Source organism: Oryctolagus cuniculus, chromosome 21 (genome assembly GCF_051225735.1).
Source record: "Oryctolagus cuniculus isolate XC-2025 breed Fujian yellow rabbit chromosome 21, ASM5122573v1, whole genome shotgun sequence".
NCBI lineage: Eukaryota > Metazoa > Chordata > Mammalia > Lagomorpha > Leporidae > Oryctolagus > Oryctolagus cuniculus.
The window spans coordinates 32,522,417-32,548,128 of record NC_142887.1 but is presented as its reverse complement, the minus strand read 5'-3'; the positions used below and the strand labels follow the sequence as shown (position 1 = coordinate 32,548,128).

The window sequence follows — 25,712 nt, the reverse complement described above, 5'->3', positions numbered from 1 at the left end:
TGGTGGCTTAACCTGTTGTTAACAATGCCAGCCCCAGAAGGTAAGATTTTAATAGCTCTCGGGGCTTACTGCCTGATCCCTCACCCTGCGTGGCAGACCCATGCCCGGTACTGTGACTCCACCCCACCGTCGCCAGCAGTGGGTGCCGTGGGCGGTTTTTTCCTTCCCCCAGTGGTTGCTGGGAAACAGTTGGAAATCTGTCCCCGGCATTTTGGTTTCTTGGCTTACTGGTAGGCTGAACGTTTTCCATGGTTTACTGTTGGGGATCATTTCAAAGACAGAAGGCAAAGACGGTGGTGACCACTTCCGCATTTCGTCTGCACCCCACCCCCGCCCCCGTGTTGGTGGGGGGGAGAAACCATGTCCTCAGGAACCACAGATGACAGCGTCCTGAGGGGACAACCCCTGTGTGCACGGGGACCAGAGGCCAGCCGGGGCGGGGGGGCTGCCTGCAGGAAGGCGAGGGACCTGCGGACCTGGCCCCTGGCCGTCTGGCAGGACAGAAGGTCACCCTGGCCCCAGGCCAGGTAGGGAGGGGGCTGGTGCCAGGTATACCCGGGGCCTGTCAGATGGGCTACAGCCCCGCCACAGCTCTGGGCTCGACTCTGCCCTTGGCTTTGCAGGTGGCCTGCTACAGCTGCACATCGGGACAGTGGTCGTCCGTCTGCCCGCTCCCAGCTGGCCACGGCGAGCCCGGCATTGCCGTGCTGGAGAACAGGATCTACGTGCTGGGCGGCCGCTCGCACAACCGCGGCAGCCGCACGGGCTACGTGCACATCTACGACGTGGAGAAGGACTGCTGGGAGGAGGGGCCCCAGCTGGACAACTCCATCTCGGGCCTGGCGGCCTGCGTGCTCACTCTGCCCCGCTCCCTGCTCCTCGAGCCGCCCCGCGGGACCCCCGACCGCAGCCAGGCTGACCCAGATTTTGCCTCCGAGGTGATGAGTGTGTCGGACTGGGAGGAGTTTGACAACTCCAGCGAGGACTAGGGCTCCAGGCCTGGGGTCGGAGGTCAGGGTGGCAGCAGCCGCCAGGGCCTAGGTCAGGGCAGCTGACTCCAGGGTTGGGGGGCCTGCCCATGGCGCCCAGGGTTCCCCGGCTGCTGCACCCTTGCTTTATGCCAACCCCTGGGCCAGCCTGGTTGACCGCCCAGTGGGACGTGTTCCTGGACCTCGTCGGTGAGTCCTGGGACTGGGTGAGGGGAGACTCAGTGCCACCTGCTCGGCCTTTCTCCCACCCCCACCCTCGCCTGTACGGTCCCTGCCGGCCACAGAAGGTCCCTTCTCCAAGGGAACCATCGAGGCGGATGGGCTGGGTGCACAGCCCGGGCCCGCAGCCTGCCCGGCAGCTTGAGCCATTGCAGAGCGGGCAGAGCCGCCCTAGGTGCCTGGGCCTGGCTCTGGTGATTCAAAGCCCCCCCCAGCCCCGACTCCCCCTGGGTTTTTCTGACCCTGTGTTGTTGATAAATGAAATAAAAGCATCCTAATGAGCCAGAGCCAGCGGCATCAACTGCTTTCTGGTGGCCACGCCCCCCCGTTTCTCTGCTTCTGAAGCTTGCAGGCTTCTGAGGTCAGAAACCCTGGGACGCCCCCAGGGCCAGGGCGCAGCGCTGTGGGAGAGACAAGCACAGCGAGCTCCCGTGGTTCCTGGGGAGGACCCACAGCCCAGCTCCCCCAGAACTTCTAGCGGTTCCTGTGCGAAATCTCTCGGCTTCAAGCGAAGCCCCTTCCTGGGGGCCCAGAAATGGCAGGCAGGCAGGGGCACAGGAGGGTACAACAAGGGGACACAGTCCTGGTGAGGGTGCCCCACTGGCCTGGGCCCTGCTCCTCCCAAGTGTGCGGTGGGGAGGGACCCGTCCCACAGTCCCACAGGTGCACCAGGTGGTGCCTGGGCCACCTCATGCCAGCACCGAAGGCGGGACCCTCCCCTGACCAATGCTCCTGGGGCTTTGTCCGCCCTCGGGAGCACTGCGGATGGGCACCGGCCCCGGCCAAGGCCAGGCTTTCACCTGAACACACGCCGTGCCCGGCTGTTCTGCTGAGGCCCTGTGGGGGCATGGGGAGGGGGCGAGGCCCCTCGACCCGCTCGTGGCTGGCGTGGCACCGCGCAGCCACAGCCCCGCCTGCCTGAGTGGAGGCCCAGGGCTCCAGCATAATACCCAGGCTCCCTCAGGCCCTGCTCCTGCGGAGGCCTGCTCACCCTTCAAGGTCCACATCACCTCCTCCAGGAAGCCATCCTGGCCAGTGGTCACTCATCTCTGGGTGCCCCTGGGCTCACACCTGATCCATGCTAGCGTCCACCTGGGACCTCCTGCTTGTGGGCACTGCTTGGGGAGTGGCCAACGGGAAACAAGTCTGGGGGAAGCAGAAAGGAGGAGATGGAGGCCCATGTGCCTGTTGGGGGCTTCTGTCCCGGCCAGGTGAGTGCCCGGGTCTAGTCCTGGGGGCGGGGCTGGGACAGACTGCGACCCCAGGGACCTCTGCTGGTAGCCCAGGGCAGCCTCTGGGGGAGGGCCCCCCACACTTGGGAGGGCACAGCTGAGGTCAGGGCGCGTGCCGGGGCTGAGCTGAGCGGCCTGTTTGCTTGTCTGGGAGAAGTGTTTGCATTGGTGACCACACTGCACTGCCCTCGACTTCCAGGCCACCCCGCCTTGCTCCCGCTGCAGCCAGCTGAGGGCCTGGCCGGGGGTGGGGGGTGGGGTGGGTGTCCCCAGCTTCCGGCACTCCCCGCCCCCAGCGGTCCCAAGTTGCCCATGGCCTTCGGCCCTTTCTGTGCCTGCTCCCCGGGGCAGGCAAGTGCCCTCCGGCCTCAAGTCCTCAAGATCAGTTCCTCCTCGTTGGGTCCTGAGTGCCCACGGGGATGCTTGTGCTTCCTGCCCACACCCCCCAACCTGTGGACCTGGGGCTCCTCCGACCCCCTGCTGGTTCCCAGGCACCACCAACCATCCCCTCTCCCTGACCCTACCTCCCTCTGCTCCAAGCTGTCACCTCACCCTGCCCAGCTCTGGCCTCTGCTCCCTGGAGGTCCTGAAGCCCTCCCCAGCAGCATCCAGCTCCCAGGCTCCCCAGCCCCTCCCCACGCACCCCCGGCCAAGGGCCCACGCCGCCGTCTCTAACTTCACCTCCACCACCTGGCGGAGTCCAGAGCCAGAGCCATTCCGCCTCCACGGCTGCATCTCTCCCACCGTCCCCACCAAGCCCCTCCGCCCCAGGCCCCTGGTCCCTGGTCCCTGGTCCCTGGTCCCTGGTCCTGACCGAGTCTGCCGGCAGGCCTCAGGCATCCTCCCGCTCAGTCGGATCCCGCGCGGTGCGCGGAGACACCGAGGGCTTCCCCGAGAGCAGAGCGGCCGTCTGTGGGTCACCCTACCCTGGCAGGTTTCACGGCGCCGGGGTGTGGGCCGGGGGCCGAGGACGTCGCGCCCGCGTCCGTCTCGCCCTCCCCGCGCGGGGCTGGCCCGCAGCGAGCGCCCTGGGGCGGCTTCAACGCGGGTGTCTAGAGAGGGGAGGGGAAGGCGCAGGAGCGCGGGACTCCCCGCGCGGGCCCCGCGCCGTCTCCTCCGAGTCGGCCCCCCAAGTTCGTGAGTGGCCGCGTGGGGGCGGGGGCCGCGCGGAGGGGCGGCGGCGCGGCCGGAGGGTGGGGTCTGGCGCGCGGGGCGGGCGCTGCCGCCTGGCCGGCCGCGGCTGGCCCGGGATCAGGGAGCCGATGTGGAATTTCCTGCCCGGCCCGGCGCCCCTCCTGCCGCCCCCCGCCCGGCCTCGCACTCCGTTTCCGGCCGCTGTCGCTGCGGCCGCACCCGCGCCCGCGCCCGCCCCGCGCCTGCCCCGCGCCGCATGGAGGGCGCAGGGCCTCGGGGGGCTGGGCCGGCGCGGCGCCGGGGAGCCGGGGGCCGGTTGCTGCTGCTGCTGCTGCTCTGGCTGCTGCCCGGCCCCGCTGCGCCCCAGGAGCTGAACCCGCGCGGCCGCAACGTGTGCCGCGCGCCCGGGTAGGAGGCCGGCCTGCCTGCGGGAGCGGGCCGAAGGGGGCGCGCGGGGCCGGGGGAGGCGGCACCGACGTCGGTGGGGCGGGGGCGTCGGGACCTCCGCACGCCAAGCGCGCGGGCCCCTCGGCGGCCCTCGCCGACGCCAGCTCAATTGCAGGCAGAACCTGGGAACTCCCCCCAACCCCCGGGCACCTCGGTGCCTCCGAGGAGACCCCCGACGGGAAGTCCCAGGGGTGGGGGCGGGGTGGGGATACCCGAGGAGCTGACACTCGGTGTCCGGGGTTCCCGTCGGGCCAGGTCGTGAGGGCGGTAGGGACAGCATCTCCCGTATGCAGAGGCGCGAGACAGGCGCGTGGCTCGAGCCGATGGGGAGGGGGGGGGTTGAAGGGAGAGGGAGCGACGCTCCCCAGAGGTGGCAGCCGAGGTCTGGGGGCCGGCGAGGCTTGGACGGACAGATGTGTGTCCTGGAAAGAGCAGGCGCGGGTGGTGACCCAGACGGAGGCGGCGCTCAGGGCAGCCGAGAAGCGGGGGTCGAGAGGACCACGATGGGCGTGGGGGATGGGAGGACGTGGGGACCCCCGGCGACTCCCAGGTGTGGATGCTGGGTACGTGGGGCGCCGCGCGCAGAGGGGGGCGCCATGGGGACAGGCCCGGCCGGAGGGTGGCAGGGCCCGGAGCTCGTGCGGAGGGCCCAGAGCCCAGGACGCGACGCCAGGGGTGGGCTCGGGGGCCCCGGCCACCACAACGTCTGTGTGCATCTCGGCGAGGCGGCGGGGAGGGGGCCGCGGCGGGCGCCTGGGCTCGTGTAGGGGGCGCCGCACCCGGGCGGGCAGGACAGCTGAGGAGGTGGCGCGGGACGCTCCGGGCTGGGTGCCCTCGGGGCGCCGCGGGCCCGCAGGGTCGGAGCAAGGCCGAGTCCAGGGGCTCGGAGGTCGCCGTAGACAAGGGGGCCCGCGCGGGGTTCCCGAACGCGCGCAGACCCCTCCCCGCCGCGAGCCCCGCCTCCGGGGCGGGGGCCGGCCTGGGCCGCCATCTGCTTCGCATCGACGCCGCCGCCGCCGCCGCCTCCTCCCCGGCCTCCCCGGCCCCAGGAATGCAGCGGCCGCGGCAGCCGCGGCGGGCGGGCGGGGCTGGGCCTGGAGACGCGGGGCAGGGCGCGGGGGGAGGGCGCGATCGCCGCCTGCCCCGTCGGCCCGCGCCAGCCGCCTCCTCCCGCAGCCCCGCAGCGGGGCCAGGGCCGGGGATGGGGTCCTGAGGCCCCTGTCCTGCAGACTTCCCCAGGCGGCGGCCTGAGCCAAGCTCCAGGTTCCTCCCTAGCTGTGCGGACTTCGGCCAGGCGCTTGACCTCTCTGAGCCTGGAAAATGCAGCTGCGGACGGCGCCCAACTCTCGGGGTTCTCGGGGGTGGGGTGGGGGGGAGGTTACTGTGTGGTCAGGGCTCCCGGGGAGGACACTGCCTGCTGGGGAGCCGGCCGTGCCTTTGTTACCCTCTTAAGAGGGGGGCGGGGGAGAGGAGCGTGCATGGCGGGGCATCACGCACACGCCCCTACGGTGTGCCAGGCACGGTCTGTGCGGGAGGTAGGAGGAGACGGAGGAGGGTATCTTGGAGTTCCTGGGAAATGCAATCTAAGTCTTTGGTGCAAAAATGGAAAATGTGCGTTACTGAAAAACTTCATGGATACCCCCACCCCTTATTTTTGTTGGCACAAAATAAACTTTTTAAAGAGGGAGAGAGTGAGAGTGAGAGCGAGAGCGGGAGCCTGTCTGTTGGTTCACCCCCCAAATGCCCACGATGGCCAGGGCTGAAAGTAGGAGCCAGAAACTCAGTCCTGCTGGGAATTGAACTCTGGCACTTCCGCGTGGGATGCAGGTATCCCCAGCTGGTGTCCAAGCTACCGGACCAAACACGCGCCCCTGAACGGATGCCTTAGTTCCACTTTCCCACCGACTTTTTAAAGCACTCTTGCAACTGCAGTGGACATGCAGAGCTGGTGTTGAGTTGGGGGTTGCTGCCTCCCTCAGGCTGATCGGGGAGACCGCCTGAGAGAGTGGGCAGTGGGCACAGGCCTGCATGAGGGGAGGCAGGATCCGGTGGGTGTCAGGGGCACGGCCCGTTGGAAGCAGGGTGAGGAGCCACGGGGCTGGGCAGAGCCCGCGAGGGCCGGAGTGTCTGCCCCCTGCTCAGAGGACTTGGGCTTTTTCTCCAGGGCCAGGGAACTCTGGGGGGTGAGGCCAGGGTTGGCAGCCAGGTGGCAAAAGCACTGGGGTTGGGAGAGTGGGAGTTGGGGCGGGGTGGAGGGTGGGGTGGGGGTGTTCTCAAGGGTGGGGCAGGGCAGGGAGAAGCGGCCCCACCCTCAGTGTTGTTGGGAAGGTGGAGGTGGTCTGTTTCTCAGAGCACCCATGGGATGGAGTCAGGGATGCCTGCTGGGTCTCAGCCCCCCAGTTTGGAAGGACAGGGGTGGCCTGAGATGGGGAAGGCCTGGGGTGCAGAGGCTGGGAGTTTAAGTTTCATTTTTTAAAAATGATTGATTGATTGATTTGAAAGGCAGAGTTACAGCAAGTTACACACATAGATCTTCCACCTGCTGGTTCACTCCCCAAATAGCTGCAACAGCCAGGGCTGGGCCAGACCGAAGCCAGGAGCCAGGAGCCAGGAGCTTTTTCTGGGTCTCCCATGTGGGTGCAGGAGCCAAAACACTTGGGCCATCTTCCGCTGCTTTCCCAGGCGTGTTAACAGGGAGCTGGATCAAGCTGGCGCCGCAGCTCACTAGGCTAATCCTCCTCCTTGCGGCGCCGGCACACCGGGTTCTAGTCCCGGTCGGGGCACTGGATTCTGTCCCGGTTGCCCCTCTTCCAGGCCAGCCCTCTGCTGTGGCCAGGGAATGCAGTGGAGGATGGCCCAAGTGCTTGGGCCCTGCACCCCATGGGAGACCAGGAGAAGCACCTGGCTCCTGCCTTCGGATCAGCGCGGTGCGCCGGCCACAGCGCGCCAGCCGTGGCGGCCATTGGAGGGTGAACCAACGGCAAAGGAAGACCTTCCTCTCTGTCTCTCTCTCTCCCTGTCCACTCTGCCTGTCAAAAAACAAACAAACAAACAACAAAACACAACAGGGAGCTGGATCAGAAGTGGAGCAGCCGGGACTCAAACCGAAGAAGTCCATGTGGGATGCTGGCATTGCAGGAGGTGGCTTAACCCACTGTGCCACAATGCCAGCCCCTGGGTGGTTGTTGTTGTTAATATTCATTTATTTGAAAGGGAGACACACACACACACACACCGCATCCGTGGGTTCACTCCCCAAATGACCACATGTCTGGGGCTGGACTGGGCTGAAGCCAAGAACTCACCCAGGTCTCCTGTGTGGGTGACAGTGACCCACGTCCTTGAGCCCGTCGTTGGCCGCTTCCCAGGGTGCGCAAGGGTAGCAGAGTGGGGACTGGATCCTAGGCACTGGCTATGGTGTGTGAGCATGCAAAGCAGGGTTTAAGCTGTGCACCAAACCCCACCCCAGGAGTTCCGTTTTCGATTGGTTGAGTATGAGACGCCCACGGTTTCTCCCTGTAGTGAGGTCATCAGGTAGCCAGTGGGCAGTTGGATTTGCAAGTCTGGCACTGAGAGGGACTGCCCTGCTGGGGCACCCCAAGGGTCTTACTAACTCATGGAACCACCCCAGCATCACAAGGTCAGGAGTGGGTGGGCTTGCTACCCCAGCCTGCAGTGCCCGCCAGTGCTTCCGGAAGGTTCTTGGGTCCTTCTGTCCTGGCTGCCGGTGGATGTAAGCTCTGCTGGGCTGGGGCCCGGGTGCCCACCCTGTGGGGAGTGATCACGCAGACTCAGCGGCTTCCTGGAGCCTACTCCCAGAATTCTCAGGTTCAGCATGGGCTGGAGGAAAGATGGTGACTTCCATCGTGGCCATGGAGGGCACCTAAAAAAACTGGTAAAATGGAATTGTCAGAGTGCCTGAGTCCCCGCTCTGCTGCTGGGTCCAGCTTCCTGCAGACGCACACCCTGGGAGGCACAGGTGGTGGCTCAAGTCCTTGGGTCCCTGCCACCCAAGTAGGAGACCCGGATGGAGCTCTGGGCTCCTGTCTAGGTCTGGCCCAGCCCTGGCTTTTTCAGGGAGTAAAACAGTGGATTGGAGCTCTCTTTCCTTTTGCTTTTGCTTTTCGAACCAAGAAGTAAATAAATAAATAATTACATTTAAAACATCCAATCGTCAAAAATTCTATTAAAAAGATAAATTACTTTTGTTGCCAAAAAAAAAAAAACAAATTGAAATCTATCGATAGTTTTTATTTTTAGAGATTTAATTATTTACTTGAAAGAGTTTACAGAGAGAGGGAGAGACAGGCAGGTCTTCCATTCATTGGTTCACTCCCCTAATGGCTGCAGTGAGGCAAAACGTCTGGACCAGAGGGGACCCCAGGGCACCTGCACAGTCAGCCTTCTCTGCCCTCCCCCCACCCTAGCGTGGCCACACTCAGCTCAGCCCCTCCACCATCCTCTCTGCCGGGGCCTCCCCACCTCCGATTCCAGGCTTTCAGGGGCTGCACCCCCCCCCCCGCGCGCGCGCCAGGACCTCCTGGTCATGTATATTGTGAGGCTAAATGAAATCAAAAGGCTAGGGCTGAAACGGGGGCTCTCACCCCTCTCCCTGCACCCCAAGTCTCGCCTGGGGTGCTAGTCTTCCTGGTTTCACTCACTTTATGCACTTGCAAGATTCTCCCTGTACCCTGCCTTCTTTTAGCTCCTGGGGGAGGGGGGTGCGCCTCACTGCCCAACCGCGCCGCCCCCAACCCAAGCCCCTTCTGCTGTCCCAGTCATGTCATCTCCCAAGACCGGCAGGCCCTTCACCCCGAGGGACACCCCAGAACCCCAACTCTACAGCAGGTTTAGAGGCTCAGGGTCCTCTTCCAAGCTCCCACCAAGTACCCACCAGACCTCTGAGGCTTACAGTGGGAGGGCGGGAAGGGCTAGCTCTTATCTGCTCCCTGGCGGCGCTCCCTCCGATTCGTTTTGTTTACCGTCCGTCTCTTGCGCACGTACAGCCGCGCGCACGGCAGGGGCCACGGTAAGCAGCTCCCGAGGGCCGCACGGCTACAGCGGGGGCAGGGAGGCCGCGTGGAGGCTGCGTGGGAGCCCATAGCACCACGGACGGGGGTGGGGAAGGAGGGTCAGGCTCAGGCGTCCTCCCTTCGCCCGCAGCTCCCAGGTGCCTGTGTGCTGCGCCGGCTGGAGGCAGCAGGGAGACGAGTGCGCGATCGGTGAGTGGGGCTCCCCCGGGGCCCTGGGCGCCGGGCGGAGGTGGGGAGCTGACGCGCGGCAGCTCGGCCCCCACCCCTACCCGTCTTGTCCGCAGCGGTGTGCGAAGGCAATTCTACGTGCTCAGAGAACGAGGTGTGCGTGCGGCCAGGCGAGTGCCGCTGTCGCCACGGCTACTTCGGCGCCAACTGCGACACTAGTGAGCGCGGCCGCGGGGATGGGGCCGGGGTCCTGGGGAGATGAGGCGTGGCCTGAGCCAGGAGGTGGAGTCCCGGGGTGGGGCGGGGCCTTGGGTAGGGGACTGTAGCCAGCTGTGGGTGGGGGCGGGGGGTGCCCCAACGACGCCAAGCAGGTTCGGGCTGGGCCTGGCGCCCACGCCACCCGCCCCGACCCTGCTCGTCCCCACAGAGTGCCCGCGCCAGTTCTGGGGTCCCGACTGCAAGGAGCGGTGTAGCTGCCACCCGCACGGGCAGTGCGAGGACGTGACGGGCCAGTGCACGTGCCACGCGCGGCGCTGGGGCGCGCGCTGCGAGCACGCCTGCCAGTGCCAGCACGGCACGTGCCACCCGCGGAGCGGCGCGTGCCGCTGCGAGCCGGGGTGGTGGGGCGCGCAGTGCGCCAGCGCGTGCTACTGCAGCGCCACCTCGCGCTGCGACCCGCAGACGGGGGCCTGCCTGTGCCACGCTGGCTGGTGGGGCCGCAGCTGCAACAACCAGTGCGCCTGCAACTCGTCGCCCTGCGAGCAACAGAGCGGCCGCTGCCAGTGCCGCGAGCGGACGTTCGGCGCGCGCTGCGACCGCTACTGCCAGTGCTTCCGCGGCCGCTGCCACCCCGTGGACGGCACGTGCGCCTGCGAGCCCGGCTACCGCGGCAAATACTGCCGGGAGCCGTGCCCCGCCGGTTTCTACGGCCTGGGCTGTCGCCGCCGGTAAGCGCAGGGGTCCCGGCCAGGGGCGGGTGGGCCGCCGACGGCGGGGGGGGGGGTGCGGCATCACCTAGTCGCCTGCCCTTCCCCCAGGTGTGGGCAGTGCAAGGGCCAGCAGCCGTGTACAGTGGCAGAGGGGCGCTGCCTGACGTGTGAGCCCGGCTGGAACGGAACCAAGTGCGACCAGCCGTGCGCCACCGGCTTCTACGGCGAGGGCTGCGGCCACCGCTGCCCGCCGTGCCGCGACGGGCACGCCTGCAACCACGTCACCGGCAAGTGCACGCGCTGCAACGCCGGCTGGATCGGCGACCGGTGAGCACCCCGAGCCAGCGCCCGCCCAGCCCCTGCGCGCGCGGCTGTGGGCTCTGCTGAGGCCCCCTTTCCTCGGTCCCAGGTGCGAGACCAAGTGCAGCAATGGCACCTACGGAGAGGACTGCGCCTTTGTGTGCGCCGACTGCGGCAGCGGCCACTGTGACTTCCAGTCTGGACGCTGCCTGTGCAGCCCTGGCGTCCACGGGCCACAGTGAGCGGCAGCGGGGGGCCCAGAGCGGGGTGGGGGATCGGCACCTGGCTAGGGGACTTCAGCCAGACCCCCCCGGGGAGGGGGGCGGCAGGTGGGACCAGGCTGCATTCTCCGCGCCCTGGGCCCTCTTCCCCAGTTAGGGAGTGCCAACAGCAGGCTCTTAGGTTCCTAATCCTGAAGTGGACCTGGCGCTCAGAGCCGGGATCCAGCGATCAGCCTGTGTCAGTGTGCTCCCGACGTGACCCGAGCTGGGGGTGTGGTCGGCAAGCTCCTGTTCTCCTGCTCGCAAGAGGCAGCCCCCCGAAACGGGCGTGCGGCTGGGCCTCCGTGGCCTCAGCGCCCTGGCTGGCTCTGCAACGTTGCCAGCACTGATTTCCAAAAATCTAAGGGGGTCGCCCGGTGTGCGCCCGCGCAGGTGAGAGTAGGCTTCTATCCCCAGACAATGGAGCTAGGGAAGCCGGCTCTGGGACCTGCGGCGGGCTGGGAGAGGGCGGAGGCACCCCGGGGGCCACGGCGGCCCGCCCTGACCCCGCGCCCCCGCAGCTGTAACGTGACGTGCCCGCCGGGGCTCCACGGAGTGGACTGCGCCCAGGCCTGCAGCTGCCGCGAGGACTCGTGCGACCCGGTCACCGGTGCCTGCCGTCTGGGTGAGTGGGGGCAGGGACGTCCAGGTGGGGCAGGCAGGGTTGGGGGGCGTCGGCCCCTACGCTGACCGCCTCCTCCCTCCCCAAACAGAGACCAATCAGCGCAAGGGCGTGATGGGCGCGGGCGCGCTGCTCGCCCTGCTCCTCGGCCTGCTGCTGTCGCTGCTCGGGTGCTGCTGCGCCTGCCGCGGCAAAGACTCCGCGCGCCGGTGAGGCCCGACGTCGCCCCGGCTCCCCCGGGCGGCTCCGACCGCAAGCGCCGTGGGGCGCCGCCGGACTCGCTTCCGCGGCCCGGCCGCCTTCGGCCCCGCCCCTTCCTGGCCCCGCCCCCGATTAGGCCCCGCCCCGTCCCATCAAAGTCTCGGCTCCCGCCTAGATGGACCCCTCCTCCTTCCTGGCCCCGCCCCCTTCGCTCAGGCTCCGCCCCCGCAGGGAGCTCTCGCTGGGAAGGAAGAAGACGCCGCAGAGATTTTGCGGGCGCTTCAGCCGCATCGGGATGAAGCTGCCCCGGATCCCGCTCCGCAGGCAGAAGCTGCCCAAAGTCGTGGGTAAGGAGGTGGACTCAGGGTCTCTGGGCGGGGGCTGGGGGAAGAGGGAGACACCTGCCGGCCGAGGAGGCTGCTGGTTCGGGTCTTGAGTGTTGCTCTCAGTGGGAGTGGGGAGGCGGGACCAGGAGGAGGGAGGGGGCGGCTGCTGCTGCAGCGGAGCTGCGGGGCGACGGGAATCAGGCCCGCGGGACGCCGTGCGGGAGTGCCTTGGGGATGCATGGGGGACATCTGGGCCAGGAGACCCCCACCCCGCTTTTGCAGGAGTGTGCAGCTGCTGGGGTCTGGTGTGCTAGCAGGCACGAGCATCCCCTCCTCCCTGGACCCCCTTCCTGGAAAGGAGTGGGCTGCTCCCATAGCCACCCCACCCTGGCAGGGCCCCCCTGGCGCTGTGCCACACCCCCCCCCCCGCCTGCTCCGGCCCACACCTGGGATGGACCCTCCGGGTGTCCCTTCTTCTCTCAGACTGAGCCGCCGGGTGGTCTCGACATCGCATGCCCAATGGGCTCCGAGATGCCCACCAGGCAGGGTCTGAGTCGTGGATTCGGGTGTCTCCCGCCTTCTTACTCTTTCCCCGACACTTCAGCCCACCCTGCTCTGGTTCCGCGGGCTTGCATCGTTCATACACAGCCCTGCTGGTCTCCATTCCTGGCCTTAGGTGTCACTCTTACCTGTTGAATTGCCTGTCCCACCAGCAGCCTCAGGGGATGGCTTAGCAGGAGGGCTGAGGCTGGGGCGAGGCAGGGCCCCTGGCAGCTCGGCCTGTCTCCCTCCCCAGTGGCCCACCACGACCTGGATAACACGCTCAACTGCAGCTTCCTGGAGCCGCCCTCGGGGCTAGAGCAGCCGTCCCCATCCTGGTCCTCCCGAGCCTCCTTCTCTTCCTTCGACACCACCGACGAGGGCCCCGTGTATTGCGTCCCCCACGAGGGTGAGTCTGGCCCTGCCTCTGGTGGGCGTTGCTCCAGCCGGTGGAATGTTCCAGCGCCGGGAGAGGGGGACAGGCAGCCTAGGAAGGAGGGGTGTGGTCAGTGGGGTTGGTCACAGCGGCAGGTGCAGAGCTAGGTGCTGTCCAGCTCCGAGCTGGGGTGGGGTGTGGGGAGATAGGTGACCCACCCCGTCACTAGGTACAGCCCAGCTTCCCCTCTGGGAGGAACGAGGCAGAGAAAAATGTCTGGGCTGCGTGAGGGGGTATCTTCAGGGGGTGGACTTGTGGTCAGCAGGATGGAGCTTGGGAGGCTGGACTTCTGGCCTCCCTTCTTCCTTGACCATCTTCCGGGGTGGCGGTGGCCAGATGACTAAACTCAGAACCTCAGAGGCCTTAAAGAAGGGGGTCGGATTAAAAAAAAAAGATTTATTTATTTGAAAGAGTTACACACAGAGAGAAGGAGAGGGAGGGAGGGAGAGAGAGAGAGAGAATGTGTCTTCCATCTGCTGGTTCACTCCCCAATTGGCTGCAACGGCCGGAGCTGTGCCCATGGGAAGCCAGGAGCTTCCTCTGGGTCTCCCATGCAGGTGCAGGGGCCCAAAGACTTGGGCCATCTTCTGCTGCTTTCCCAGGCCACAGCTGAGCGCTGGATAGGAAGTGGAGCAGCTGGGACTCGAACCGGTGCTCATATTTGATGCCGGCGTTGCAAGCGGCAGCTTCACTCTCACAGCCGCCAGCCCTCCCCTACCCCGGGGGTGGGCAGGGGTCAGATTTGATGGTTTGTGGGTGGAGCCATGACTGCGCCAGGCGCGCGCTTGGATGTCCCGGCTGCTCCAGAGGCGTCCAGGGTAGAGGAACGGGTGGGGGTTTGTGCCTGGCGGCTGCAGCTATTCCTAAAGGCAGTGACTGCCTCCCTCTCCACTTTGACAGAGGCGGCGGCCGAGAGCCTGGACCCAGAGGCCCTCGCTGCTCCTGCGGAGGCGCCGGCACCGTCCCCCGCGCCCTTGACCTCTCCGGCCTCTGCGGAGGAGGCAGCGCCCCTGCCCGCGTCCTCCGACAGCGAGCGGTCGGCGTCGAGTGTGGAGGGGCCCGGCGGGGCGTTGTATGCGCGCGTGGCCCGGCGCGAGGCCCGGCCGGCCCGGGCCCTGGGTGAGGCTGGGGGGCTGTCGCTGTCGCCATCACCCGAGCGCAGGAAGCCGCCGCCACCCGACCCCGCCACCAAGCCCAAAGTGTCCTGGATTCACGGCAAACACGGCACGGCCGCCGCTGCCCGAGCGCCCTCGCCGCCACCCCCGGGCCCCGAGGCTGCTCCCAGCCCCAGCAAGAGGAAACGGACGCCCAGCGACACGTCGGCGCGGCCGGAGGAGCCCGGCAGCCCCCGGGTCCGCGACCTGACGCCGCGGCCGCCAGGGCTGGCCGAGGAGGCGCCGGCCCTAGCTGCGCCCTCGCCACCCCGGGCCCGTGCGCGGGGCCGTGGTCCCGGCCTCTTGGAGCCCACGGACGCCGCCGGCCCCCCGCGCAGCGCGCCCGAGGCCGCCTCCATGCTGGCCGCCGAGCTGCGCGGCAAGACTCGCAGCCTGGGCCGCGCCGAGGGACTCCCGGGTGCCCAGAGTTCCCGGGAGAAGCCGGCGCCGCCGCAGAAGGCCAAGCGCTCCGTGCCGCCCGCCTCGCCGGCCCGCGCGTCCCCCGCGCCCGAGGCGCCAGCGCCCGAGAAAGCAGCGGCTGGCTCACCGGCATCCGAGACACCCCGGAAGAAGACCCCCATCCAGAAGCCGCCGCGCAAAAAGAGCCGGGAAGCTACGGGCGAGCTGGGCAGGGTGGGCGCTCCCACCCTGTAGCCGGCTTGGGCCCGGCCGCGCCCGCAGCTTCCCCGGCTTAGCGATGCTTGCCACCCCTCCTGCGCGCCCAGCGGCTCCCGCGTGGCCTGGGCGCGGGCCACCTCCCATTTGGCCAAGGCCCCAAAAGACCTGGCCGAAGCCTGTGTCTCAATGGCTCAGGCTCCAGCAGCCGCTCACTGGTTGGACCAGCGCTCTCTGGCGGGAAGGCCCCATCCCGTGGGTCGAGGCCTACGTGGCGCTTGGCTGGAGACGCCCACCTCATTGGTTTAGGTAGGGAGCGCTCCCACCAGCCCCCGCGTCTCACTGGCTAAGTCCACCAGGGTTCTGCCGAGACACCAGCATCTTAACTGGCCGAGAGTGCGGCTTGACTGGAGTTACTTTCTCGTTGGCTCAGGCCAGAAGCACTTCTAGCCTGGCTGCCTCTCATCGGCTAGGGGCCTGGCGCCTGTGCCTGGAGGCTCCCTTCCTTGGCAGTAGCCCGAGGCTACATCCACTGGCCAGGCTCCAGGGCATCTGGTTGACCAGAGCCTGGGGAGGAGGGCTGGTCTCCGCTCCTCAGGGGGCTCAGCGCCCCTGGGCTTAGCCCATCCCACCTCTGCCCCACCCTGCGGTCCCTCCTTGCCCCCTGCCCTGGGCCCTCAGCTGTCAAGCAGGTTTTGATGGCCTCCCAACCCCATGCGCCATGGGAACCCCAGGGGCGACTCCAGTGGCCTGAGGAGATGTATTTATAGGCCCCCGGCAGGGCTGCTCTCACCCCACCTGGGTGCCCCAGGATGGGCGCCTCCCGGCAGGGGTTTGGCCAAAGCTTAATAAAGTGCCTTCTTCCCCTCCCGCTTTGTGCTCTTATTACTTCCTGTCTGTGGGCTCCAAGCTGAGGTGCCCCCCAGGGAACCTGCACGCACTTCCGGTCCCCTCGTAAGACCCCTCCCCCAAAGCAGCCCCTGGGATCCCAGGTGTGGGTGTCCAGGGACCACCTTGGCAGTGAGCAGGCTGTCAGGTTTATGGGACTTCTGCCTTGACCTGTCCCATCCTGGCCTGGTCACTTGGGTGTTTGGGAGGAAGGATGGGCCAGTACAGATGGGCGGAGTCCAGTAACTGGGAGGGGCCACGGGTGGGCACTTGCCTCTGGGGCCGCTGCTGTTAACACTTGGGGTCAGGATTGTTTTGGGGGTGGGCCAGGGGGCCAAGAGTGCTGCCTGCAGCCGGGCCTCCTCGGCACACACAGGACGGTCTGGCGCTGCACAGAGCCCCGCTGTCCGCATCAATGGGCTCCTTGTCCTCAGCCGGAAGCTGCTCACCCGCCCGCCTGGCCCCGGGTGGGAGGCTGAGGGGAGCAGGAGGGGAACCTGCCTGGCCCAGAGCCCTCGCGCCTAAGCCAGCCCCTGCCACACGCCTTCCCCTGGGACAGTTCCTCACTGCTCCCCGCTCCCCCTCCCAGCTTTGATCCAGCCGTTCCACCGGGCAGCCCAAGCCACACACCCTTGCCTGTCCACGTGTCCGTGGTTTCCTGCTGTCCTCTGGGCCGAGTGCCATCAGCCAGGCCTGCCTGGGCTCCGCCTACCAGCTGGCTCCCCGTTGTCCTGCTCTGCTGTCTTCAGATGTCCAGAGCTGCTGGATTCTCCCAGGATCCTCCAAATCTCCCCAGCCCTGCCCTGTAGCACCCTCGTGACTACTGCCGGCAGCTCAGGGGTCCTCTCCCTGGCAACTTTCCAGCGCGTCCACTGCCCCGTCCATTTTGGCGACCCATCCATCACTCAGACACCTGAGCAGAGATGGGCTCCCTTCCCCCAGTGGCAGACACTTCTGCAGCGAGGGTCGGGCCAGCAGCACGCGGAATGCGGGCTCCCTGTCTCTGGGCCATGCTCCATCCCCTCAGGCCAGCTGGGCACCCTCCCAGCCATGGCCCTGCGGCTGGCCAACCACTGACCCATTCGGACACCTCGCTGTGCTGGCGGCTGGGTGAAGGCCCAAAGTCAGCCAGTTGGGCTTGGAGAGAGCGAGGCAGCGGTGACCGGGGCAGGGGGACGGTGCCGCATTGTTGCTCCCTGACCCCTTACTCAAAGCTCAGGCTCTCCTGCCCCAGCCTGAACCAGTGCAGGGTGGGGAGACGGGGCTGTCTCAGTGACCAGCCTTTTCTAGGGCCTCTCCCCCTGCTCTGAGCCCTCAGGCATCTGAGGCCTGACTCGCAGGAGCCCCTCTACCGGTGCCTCACAGAGCAGGACCCCCCTTTTCCTGCCACCAGCCCTCCAGGAGGGTCCCCTCCACAGCCTCCTGCCCTGGCCGCCACCAGCTCCTCCCCACCCCCTCGGGGCTTGCAGCAATGCCAAGTCCCAGGGCAGGCGCCACAAAAGGGAACTGCAGCTGCTGGAGCCTCCGTTGCCATGGGGACGGGGACCGCAGGACCCACATCTGGTAGCGATTGAGGGGGAAACATTAGGAGTGGTGGAAAACGCAAATATTTTTTGTAGCACAGAGCACAAAGGAATGTGGGGACTGGGAGAAGTGCCTGGTCTGCAGCAGGGACAAGGCTCCGAGAGGCCAGGCTGCCTGCTCCCATGCACACACACGTGAACACACACACTACACACACGCACACACACATGTGCCTGTTCTCACACACAGGCATACCACTCACAAGTGCACACATACCACACACACTACACACATGCACACACACATGTGCCTGTTCTCACACACAGGCTGCTACTCACATGTGCACACACACCACACACACTGCAGTGCCCCGTCGGCGACAGTCACAGAGACCCTGCAGTGCCCAGTGCCCGCACTGGGAGACACAGGCTGAGCAGCCCACACGCACGGGGGACAGGCTCCCTGGGAGACACGCACAGCCACAGAAGGACTCACACTGTGGTGCCACACACACACAGACACACACACACACACTCCAGGGGCCAGAAGAACCATGGCAGCCGCAGCCCTGCGGCACACAAAGCCCCGCAAAGGTACAGCAGTCTTCAAAACCTCACGGTAAAACGTAACAACGATGCCCCATTTTCAAGTCTCTCGGCACCAAACAAACTTCTCTTAATTCCACTTCCTACAAACTTTCTCTTCTTTTTAAAGATTTTTTAAAAAATAATTTATTTATTTGAGAGGCCGAGCTACAGAGAAGGAGAGACAGAGAGAAAGGTCTTCCATTCACTGGTTCACTCCTCAGATGGCCACAATGGCTGGGGCTGTGCCAGGCTGAAGCCAGGAGCCAGGGGCTTCTTCCGGGTCTCCCACGTGGGTGCAGGGGCCCAAGGACTGAACCATCTTCCACTGCTTTCCCAGGTGCATTAGCAGGGAGCTGGATCTGACGGTCGCCCACACGGGATGCTGGTGCTGCAGGCAGAGGCTTAACCTGCTGTGCCACAAATCTGGCCCTTCCACGAACTTTCTGAAGTGCCTCCTATCTTAGAAAGCACATACCCGCCCCACCCCACACAGTGAAACTCCAAGGTGGACACATTCCCAACAGCACACACGCACACAGACACACACCGACACAGAGATAAACACTCATTCTACAGACACACACCCTCTGCCAGGGACGGACACACGTGGCAGCTCACATGCCACCTGACATGGACAGGGACAGACGTGCACCTTGCACTCTGACACACTCACAGGAGCACACACACACACACAGACACCACGAGATAGCCCACCTGCAACCACAGGGGCGTGTCCACAATGTGGGACACAGGCTCCACTGAACACTGACACAGACACTGACACCCCTCAACCCTCCCTCCTCCTCTCCATCACCACGGAAACCCTGGGGCAGACACACAGGGACATCACAGGACAAAACCACACACGTGCCGGTATCTCAGAAAAGTGCACAGGAGGGGCGGGTGTTTGGTTTACAGGCTAACGTGCCCACCGAACCCCGTGTCAGAGCGCCTGGTTTGGGTCCTGCCTCCAGCTGCCTCTAAGGCAGCCCCTGGGGGCAGGGTCCCTCATGCAGGACCTGGGATAGTAAGCTCCCAGCTCTCGGCCCGGCCCAGCCCCCTTGCCAGGGCAGCAAGCGGGGGAGTGAACCAGGGGCCAGGAGCTCTTTGTCACTTTCAAATAAATAAAAATATAATTTTATTTGGGTGGAAAGAATCTTGAGGTCCGTCTTTACAGTTTCTTCATCACACTCATTTTCTATGATTATTTTTTAATTTTAAATACTTATTTTATTTATTTGAAAGGCTTAGTGAGATGGGGCTGGCACCATGGCACAGGTTAATCCTCCACCTGTGGTGCTGGTTCTAGGCCCAGCTGCCTCTCTTCCCATCCAGCTCTCTGCTGTGGCCTGGGAAAGCAGTAGAAGATGGCCCAAGTCCTTGGGCCCTTGCACCTGTGTGGGAGACCCGGAGGAAGCTCCTGGTTCCTGGCTTCGGATCGGCACAGCTCTGGCTGTTGTGGCCATCTGGGGAGTGAACCAGCGGAAGGAAGACCTCTCTCTCTGCCTCTCCCTCTCACTGGCTGTAACTCTACCTGTCAAATAAATGCAATCAAGAAGAAGGAGAAGGAGAAGGAGAAGGAGAAGGAGAAGGAGAAGGAGAAGGAGAAGGAGAAGGAGAAGGAGAAGGAGAAGGAGAAGGAGAAGAAGAAAGGCTTATCGAGAGAAATCTGAGAGGGAGTTTCCATCTGCTGGTTCACTCCTTCAAACTGTGGCGACACCCACAATGTTTGGCCAGGCTGAAGCCAGGAGCCAGGAACTGCAATCGGGTCTCCCACGTGGGTGGCAGGGCCCACACACTGGTTCCTCCTGCTGTGGCTGGGTGGGGCTTGCCTTCCCATCTCCACTCGGTGCCCTCTCTGCACTGCTCCTCACTGGCAACTTGGGGGTCCTGGTGGCGTGCTCCAGATGCTCTGTCCTGTGCTAGCACGGCCAGGCTTTGACTTGAGATGCTTTCTGTTTGATTTCTGGGGGCTGGAATGTTTGGCTTCATGGTCTGACCATTCCGTGATCTCTGTAAACACAGTGGTGGTTTATAGAGGTCTTCTCTCTGCCGGGGGACAGACGACAGAGCCTGGAGTTTGTGTTTTTTTTTTTGGTTTGTCTCTCTATTTTGGGCTTATATAAATTAAGAATGTGTCCCCGCTGGGAAGATGGTTTGGAGATGTGGCCAGCAGAACGGATGGACAGAGCTGTGCCACCAGGGAGGCTTTGCTTGGGTCTGATGGATTGGCTGGAGCATGTCCAGGTGAGTGAAAGACACAGCAGTAAGTAAGCATGCATTGAAAGGTGGCCTCGGGGCAGGGCATGCGGCCCAGAGGTTAAGACACTGCTGGGGACTCCCACATCTCATATCTGAGTCCCTGGCTTTGAGTCCCCTCTCTGCTTTCCATTCCAGATTCCTGTTAATGCAGACCCTGGGAGGCAGAGGTGATGGAGCAAGCACTGTGGCCCCTGCCACCCATGTGAGAGACCCGGATGGAATTCCCAGCTCCCAGCTTCAGCTGTGGCCCAGCCCCAGTTGTGGGCATTCGAGGGGGTGGACCAGCAGACGGAGAGTCCTCTCTCTCTTCCTCTGCTCCTTAAAGACAGACAGACAGAAAAGAATATACAGGACTAGGCCGGTGCCGCAGCTCACTAGGCTAATCCTCCGCCTAGCGGCGCCGGCACACCGGGTTCTAGTCCCGGTCGGGGCGCCGGATTCTGTCCCGGTTGCCCCTCTTCCAGGCCAGCTCTCTGCTATGGCCCGGGAGCGCAGTGGAGGATGGCCCAAGTGCTTGGGCCCTGCACCCCATGGGAGACCAGGAGAAGCACCTGGCTCCTGCCATCGGATCAGCGCGGCGCGCCAGCCACGGCGGCCATTGGAGGGTAAGGAAGACCTTTCTCTCTGTCTCTCTCTCTCCCTGTCCACTCTGCCTGTCAAATATATATATATATATATATATATATATATATATATATATATACAGGACCTGTTCCTCCAGTGTGGCTCACATGCAAATGATTGGTGTCTCCGGACTGGGGATATAAACCCAGAAACCTGGGCAGGAACGGAGTCAAAAGAATGAATGAAGCCGGCGCCGCGGCTCAGTAGGCTAATCCTCCGCCTAGCGGCGCCGGCACACCGGGTTCTAGTCCCGGTCGGGGCGCCGGATTCTGTCCCGGTTGCCCCTCTTCCAGGCCAGCCCTCTGCTGTGGCCAGGGAGTGCAGTGGAGGATGGCCCAGGTGCTTGGGCCCTGCACCCCATGGGAGACCAGGAAAAGCACCTGGCTCCTGGCTCCTGCCATCGGATCAGCGCGGTGCGCCGGCCGCGGCGGCCATTGGAGGGTGAACCAACGGCAAAGGAAGACCTTTCTCTCTGTCTCTCTCTCTCACTGTCCACTCTGCCTGTCAAAAAAAAAAAAAAAAAAAAAAAAAGAATGAATGAATCTGGGGACAGCCGGTGACTCAGAGGAGGGGGACACGTGGAGGGAGCCGGGAAAGTCTGGGGTATGATCGGAGGTGGGTCTGCCTGCTGAGCCTCTTTGGTGGGCAGAGAGTGATCAGGGGTCATCCATCTTTGAGTGAGGTCCGGCTATTGAGGTCACTCTCCTGTTGGTGTCACAAGGCTGGTCAGGGTGAGGTCCCAGGGTTTGCAACAACTTTGGGACCTTGAGACATCCATTGTTTGTGGAGTAGTGGAAACGCATGCTGCAGCTGGATCCCATGGGCACCCAAGGTGGGGGGTGGGGCTCGTGTGGGGCCTACAGCACCTCCCAGGGGCACCTGCTGCCTGCATGCTTGCAAGAGGTTTTCTGGTGGCTTTTTATTTTTTATTTATTTTTTTAAAGATTGATTTATTTTAACTGCAGAGTTACAGAGAGGCAGAGGCAGAGAGAGAGAGAGGTCTTCCATTTGTTGGTTCACTCCCCAGTTGGCTGCAACGGCCAGAGCTGAGCTGATCTGAAGCCAGGAGCCAGGAGCTTCTTCTGGGTCTCCCACATGGGTGCAGGGGCCCAAGAACTTGGCCCATCTTCTACTGCTTCCCCTGGACATAGCAATCAGCTGGATCAGAAGTGGAGCAGCCAGGACTCGAACCGGCACCCATATGGGATGCCAGCACTGCAGCTGGCGGCTTCACCCACTGTGCCACAGCACCGGCCCCTGGCGGCTTTTTATTAGGGGTCTGCCATGCATTCTGAGAGGCGAGGCATGGGGTCTTCATCCCAGAGACTCAACAACTTCGTTCCACATACACGGCTGCCTCCCTCCCCTGTGCTGCGACTGACTCCCTTGGGATGAGGGCAGCCAGTGGTTTCTGTCAATTACCGCTCCAGGCACAGAGCACGTGGAGTCATGGTGCCATCTAGTGGTTGGCAGTGGCAACGTCCTGAAGAGGCTGGCGTTCAATCCAGGTCTCCCAAGTGGATGGAAGAGACCCAAGTACTTGAGGCACCACCACTGCCTCCCTGTGTCCATTGGGAGCTGCGGCTCGCACCCAGGCACCTCCAATATGGAATGCGGGCTCCCAAGGGGTGTCGTAACTGTTCACAGCGCGCGCCCACCCTGATGTCTGAGAATGTGACTGAGGTCAGGGCCCTGAGCCTCACACGGGGCTACTGTCCCGCCTCCACTAAGCTCTGTGTGGACGTGGACTTGGTCTCCTGCTGTGTCCCCTCAGAGGGAAATGCGATCAGCCAGAAACAGGGACGGGTGTTCTCACCCAGGCTGCGGTGTGGACATGCCCTGGCGGCGCTGCCCTCAGTGGATAAAGCCACACACAAAAATGCCGTGCGATTCCGCGTCATGAGGTGCCCAGAGCGCTTAACGGGGCAGTGGGTTAAGCTGCAGCCCGGAGCGCCGGCATCCCACGAGTGCTGGTTCAAGTCCCAGCTGTTCCACTTCAAATCCAGCTTCCTGCTAATGTGCCTTGGACAGCAGTGGGAGGTGGTGGGAGTTTTGGGCCCCTGCTACCTACACGGGAGACCTCGATGGAGTTCCAGGCCTCTGGATTTAGCTTGGCCCAGCCCTGACCACTGCGGCCATGTGGGGAGTGAACTAGTGGGTGGAAGATCTCTTTCTTTGTCTATTTCTCCCTCTCACTTTTACTCTCCCTTTCAAATAAATGAATCTTAAAAAAAGGTAAGGGGCTGGTATTTTGGCCTAGTGGTTAAGCACCCACTGGGGAAGCCAACATCCCATACATATAAGAGTGCCTGGGTCTGAGTCTCAGCTCCACTTCTCTTTTTACTTTATTTATTTCTAAAGATTTATTTATTTATTTGAAAGGCTGAGTTACAAAGAGGCAGAGGCAGAGAGAGAGAGAGAGAGAGAGAGAGAGAGGGAGGGAGAGGTCTTCCATCTGCTGATTTACTCCCCAAGTGACCACAACAGCCTGAGCTGCGCCGATGCGAATCCAGGAGCCAGGAGCTTCCTCTGGGTCTCCCACGTGGGTGCAGGGACCCAAGGACTTGGGCCATCTTCTACTGCTTTCCCAGGCCATAGCAGAGAGCTGGGTTGGAAGTGGAGCAGCCGGGACTTGAACTGGCGTCCATATGGGATGCTGTTGCTACAGGCGGTGACTTTACCCGCTTTAGCACAAGCACTGGCATCCCCAGCTCCACTTCTGATTCCATCTTCCTGCTAATGCACACCCTGGGTGGCGGCAGACAATAGCTCAAGTGATCAGGTCCCTGCCACGTCCGTCAGAAACCGGGACTGAGTTCCCAGCCCCCAGCCCCCAGCTTTGGTCCTGGCCCCATCCTGACCACTGTGGCCATTTAGGAAGTCAATCAGTTAACAGGAGCTCTCAAATAAAAGCATAGTCATGGCCGGTGCTGCGGCTCACTAGGCTAATCCTCTGCCTTGCGGCGCCGCACACCGGGTTCTAGTCCCGGACAGGGCGCCGGATTCTGTCCCTGTTGCCCCTCTTCCAGGCCAGCTCTCTGCTGTGGCCCGGGAGTGCAGTGGAGGATGGCCCAAGTGCTTGGGCCCTGCACCCACATGGGAGACCAGGAGAAACACCTGGCTCCTGCCTTCGGATCAGCGCGGTGCGCCGGCCGCAGCACACTGGCTGCGGTGGCCATTGGAGGGTGAACCAACGGCAAAGGAAGACCTTTCTCTCTCTCTCTCTCTGTCCACTCTGCCTGTAAAAAAAAAAAAAAAAAAGAAGCATAGTCACTTGACAAAGGATGCTATGCAGCCTTGGGATTTGTGGTCTCTCCTCCGAGAAATGCTACAGGCCTCTTGTGTCAAGAACCCTTTCTCCGGAGGGCATCTGGGGTTGTTCCCTCTTTCCTTCCTTATGCTTCTGACTTTTCCATCTGTACCTCAAACTCTAAGCCATGGATTCAGAGTGGGAGTTGGCAGGCTGGCTTGCATTTTCTGAAAAGATTTATTTTATTTGAAAGGCAGAGTTACAGAGAAAGGGAGAGATGAGAGAGAGAGAGAGATGAGAGAGAGAGAGAGAGAAAGAGAGAGAGAGAGAGAGAGAGAGAGAGAGAGATCTTTCATTCTCCACATAGCCACAATGGCTAGGGCTGGGCCAGGTCAAAGCTAGGAGCTTCCTTCGGGTCTCCCACGTGGGTGGCAGGGGCCCAAGCACCTGGGCCATCCTCTGCTGCTTTCCCGGGAATGTTAGCAGGGAGCTGGATCGGAAGTGGAGCAGCCGGGATTCGAACTGGTGTTCATATGGATGCTGATACTGTAGGCAGCAGCTAACTCACTGCGCCACAGCGCCAGCCCCTACATATTTTCACACATAAAGATTTACACACTCACAAATAGCAAAGTGCATGCACAGGGCCAATTAAGGCCGATTAGGACTTTCAGTCCTTGTTATGCTCAGCAGAGTCATCTACTCACTGAACCATGCCAGATGTGAGTGTTGCGACCCAGCAGCTTAAGCCGCCACTCGGGACACCAGCATCCCATGAGTGCCTGGGTTAGCGCTCCACCTGTCTGATCCAGTTTCTTACTCATGTGCACTCTGGGAGGCAGCAGATGATGGCTCAACTACTTGGGTCCCTGCTGCCCATGTGGGAGACCTCGATGGAGTTCCTGGCTCCTGCTTGGCCAAGGCCAGGATGGAAGATCCCTGTCTCTCTGCCTTTCAATAAAACAAAACAAAACAAAGCAAAACAAAACTATCCATTCAGGGAGGCCCCGGCATGACTGTCTACAGCAGTAGGGCGGGCCATTTTCCAAGCCACAAGCCCCCAATGCAGCAAGGGCAAGGCCGGAGGTTGTGGCTGTGAACGCCAGGGTGGGTGAACAGTGCCTGTCCGTCCCCCCGTAGTCCTGGTGGCTCTCACAGATGATTAATCCCATCCGTTAGAGACATGAGGGTCACAATTCGTGCACGTTGGCAGTGTTTGAATGAAATCAGAGCCACTCTTTTTTTTTTTCTCATGGTCTAGACTCACTTGTTTTAGTGCACCTTGCAATTCTGGCTGAGTCACATCACCAGATGTCTGCTTTTGTCTCTCTCTGCACTACAAGAGTCGGGGTGTTTGTGTGTGTGGAGGGACTGGGGTGTCCTGCTGGGAGTCCCAGATTCATATATTGTCCATGTTAGGGCACCACTTCCTCCTAGCACCACCGTGTCCACAGGGGCTCAGAGCCCGTCAGGACAGACACGCCCCTTCAGTATCACAGTATGGCTGACGGACACAGGGGCTCCACGTGTTCCCACTGTCGCCAAATCGCCTCCAGCCCAAGTCGCTCCGAGGAGCTTTATTGTGACGAGGGAGACGATGGGAAGGCAGAGTTCCCTACAGAATCTGCCTCCCTAGGCGTCTGCAAAGGCTGGGGCACTGCAGGCAGTGGACAGGGGCAGCGGGAGGGCCTCTTCTGCTTGAAATGCTCAGCTTCATGCACTGTAAGTCCAAAGACAGGGCTCAGGCTCCTTGCTGGCAGCTTGTTTGAGGAGGCCGTGGGACAGGCGTTCCTGGGATGTTCTGAAAGGCCAACTCCAGGGGCTCGCCTGTCACTCTTTCCTTTTTTAAGATTTATTTATTTGAGAGGAGGGGGATATCTTTCATCTGCTGGTTCACTCCCCCAAATGGCTGCAACACCTGGGGCTAGCCCAGGCCGAAGCCAGGAGCCAGGAGTCAGGGAACCCCAACTGG

General features: G+C 63.1%; 2 protein-coding genes across 6 annotated transcripts in view; both read left to right on the top strand.

Moving 5' to 3' along the window:
• KLHL22 (kelch like family member 22) overlaps positions 1 to 1,495 on the top strand; it is a 37,706-nt gene extending 36,211 nt beyond the window's left edge. For all 4 annotated transcript variants that reach the window (XM_051841038.3, XM_051841039.3, XM_070065923.2 and 1 more), the window contains exon 7: positions 624 to 1,495. In XM_051841038.3, coding sequence (XP_051696998.3) covers positions 624 to 989 — 366 coding nt within the window. In that variant the 3' untranslated portion in view covers positions 990 to 1,495. The remainder of the gene's footprint in view (positions 1 to 623) is intronic.
• Positions 1,496 to 3,694: 2,199 nt separating this feature from the next.
• On the top strand, positions 3,695 to 15,478 carry SCARF2 (scavenger receptor class F member 2). Of its 2 annotated transcripts, none has more exons than XM_051841037.3 (11): positions 3,695 to 3,982; positions 9,185 to 9,243; positions 9,339 to 9,440; positions 9,650 to 10,169; positions 10,260 to 10,478; positions 10,561 to 10,689; positions 11,233 to 11,336; positions 11,425 to 11,542; positions 11,766 to 11,881; positions 12,657 to 12,809; positions 13,737 to 15,478. In XM_051841037.3, exons 1-11 carry the CDS (start codon positions 3,831 to 3,833, stop codon positions 14,642 to 14,644), a joined length of 2,580 nt encoding a protein of 859 aa, XP_051696997.1. In that variant the 5' UTR covers positions 3,695 to 3,830; the 3' UTR covers positions 14,645 to 15,478. The 2 variants fall into 2 exon arrangements, with proteins under 2 accessions (XP_051696997.1, XP_051696996.1); XM_051841036.3 differs by having other exon boundaries at positions 11,751 to 11,881.
• Positions 15,479 to 25,712: the final 10,234 nt, after the last annotated feature.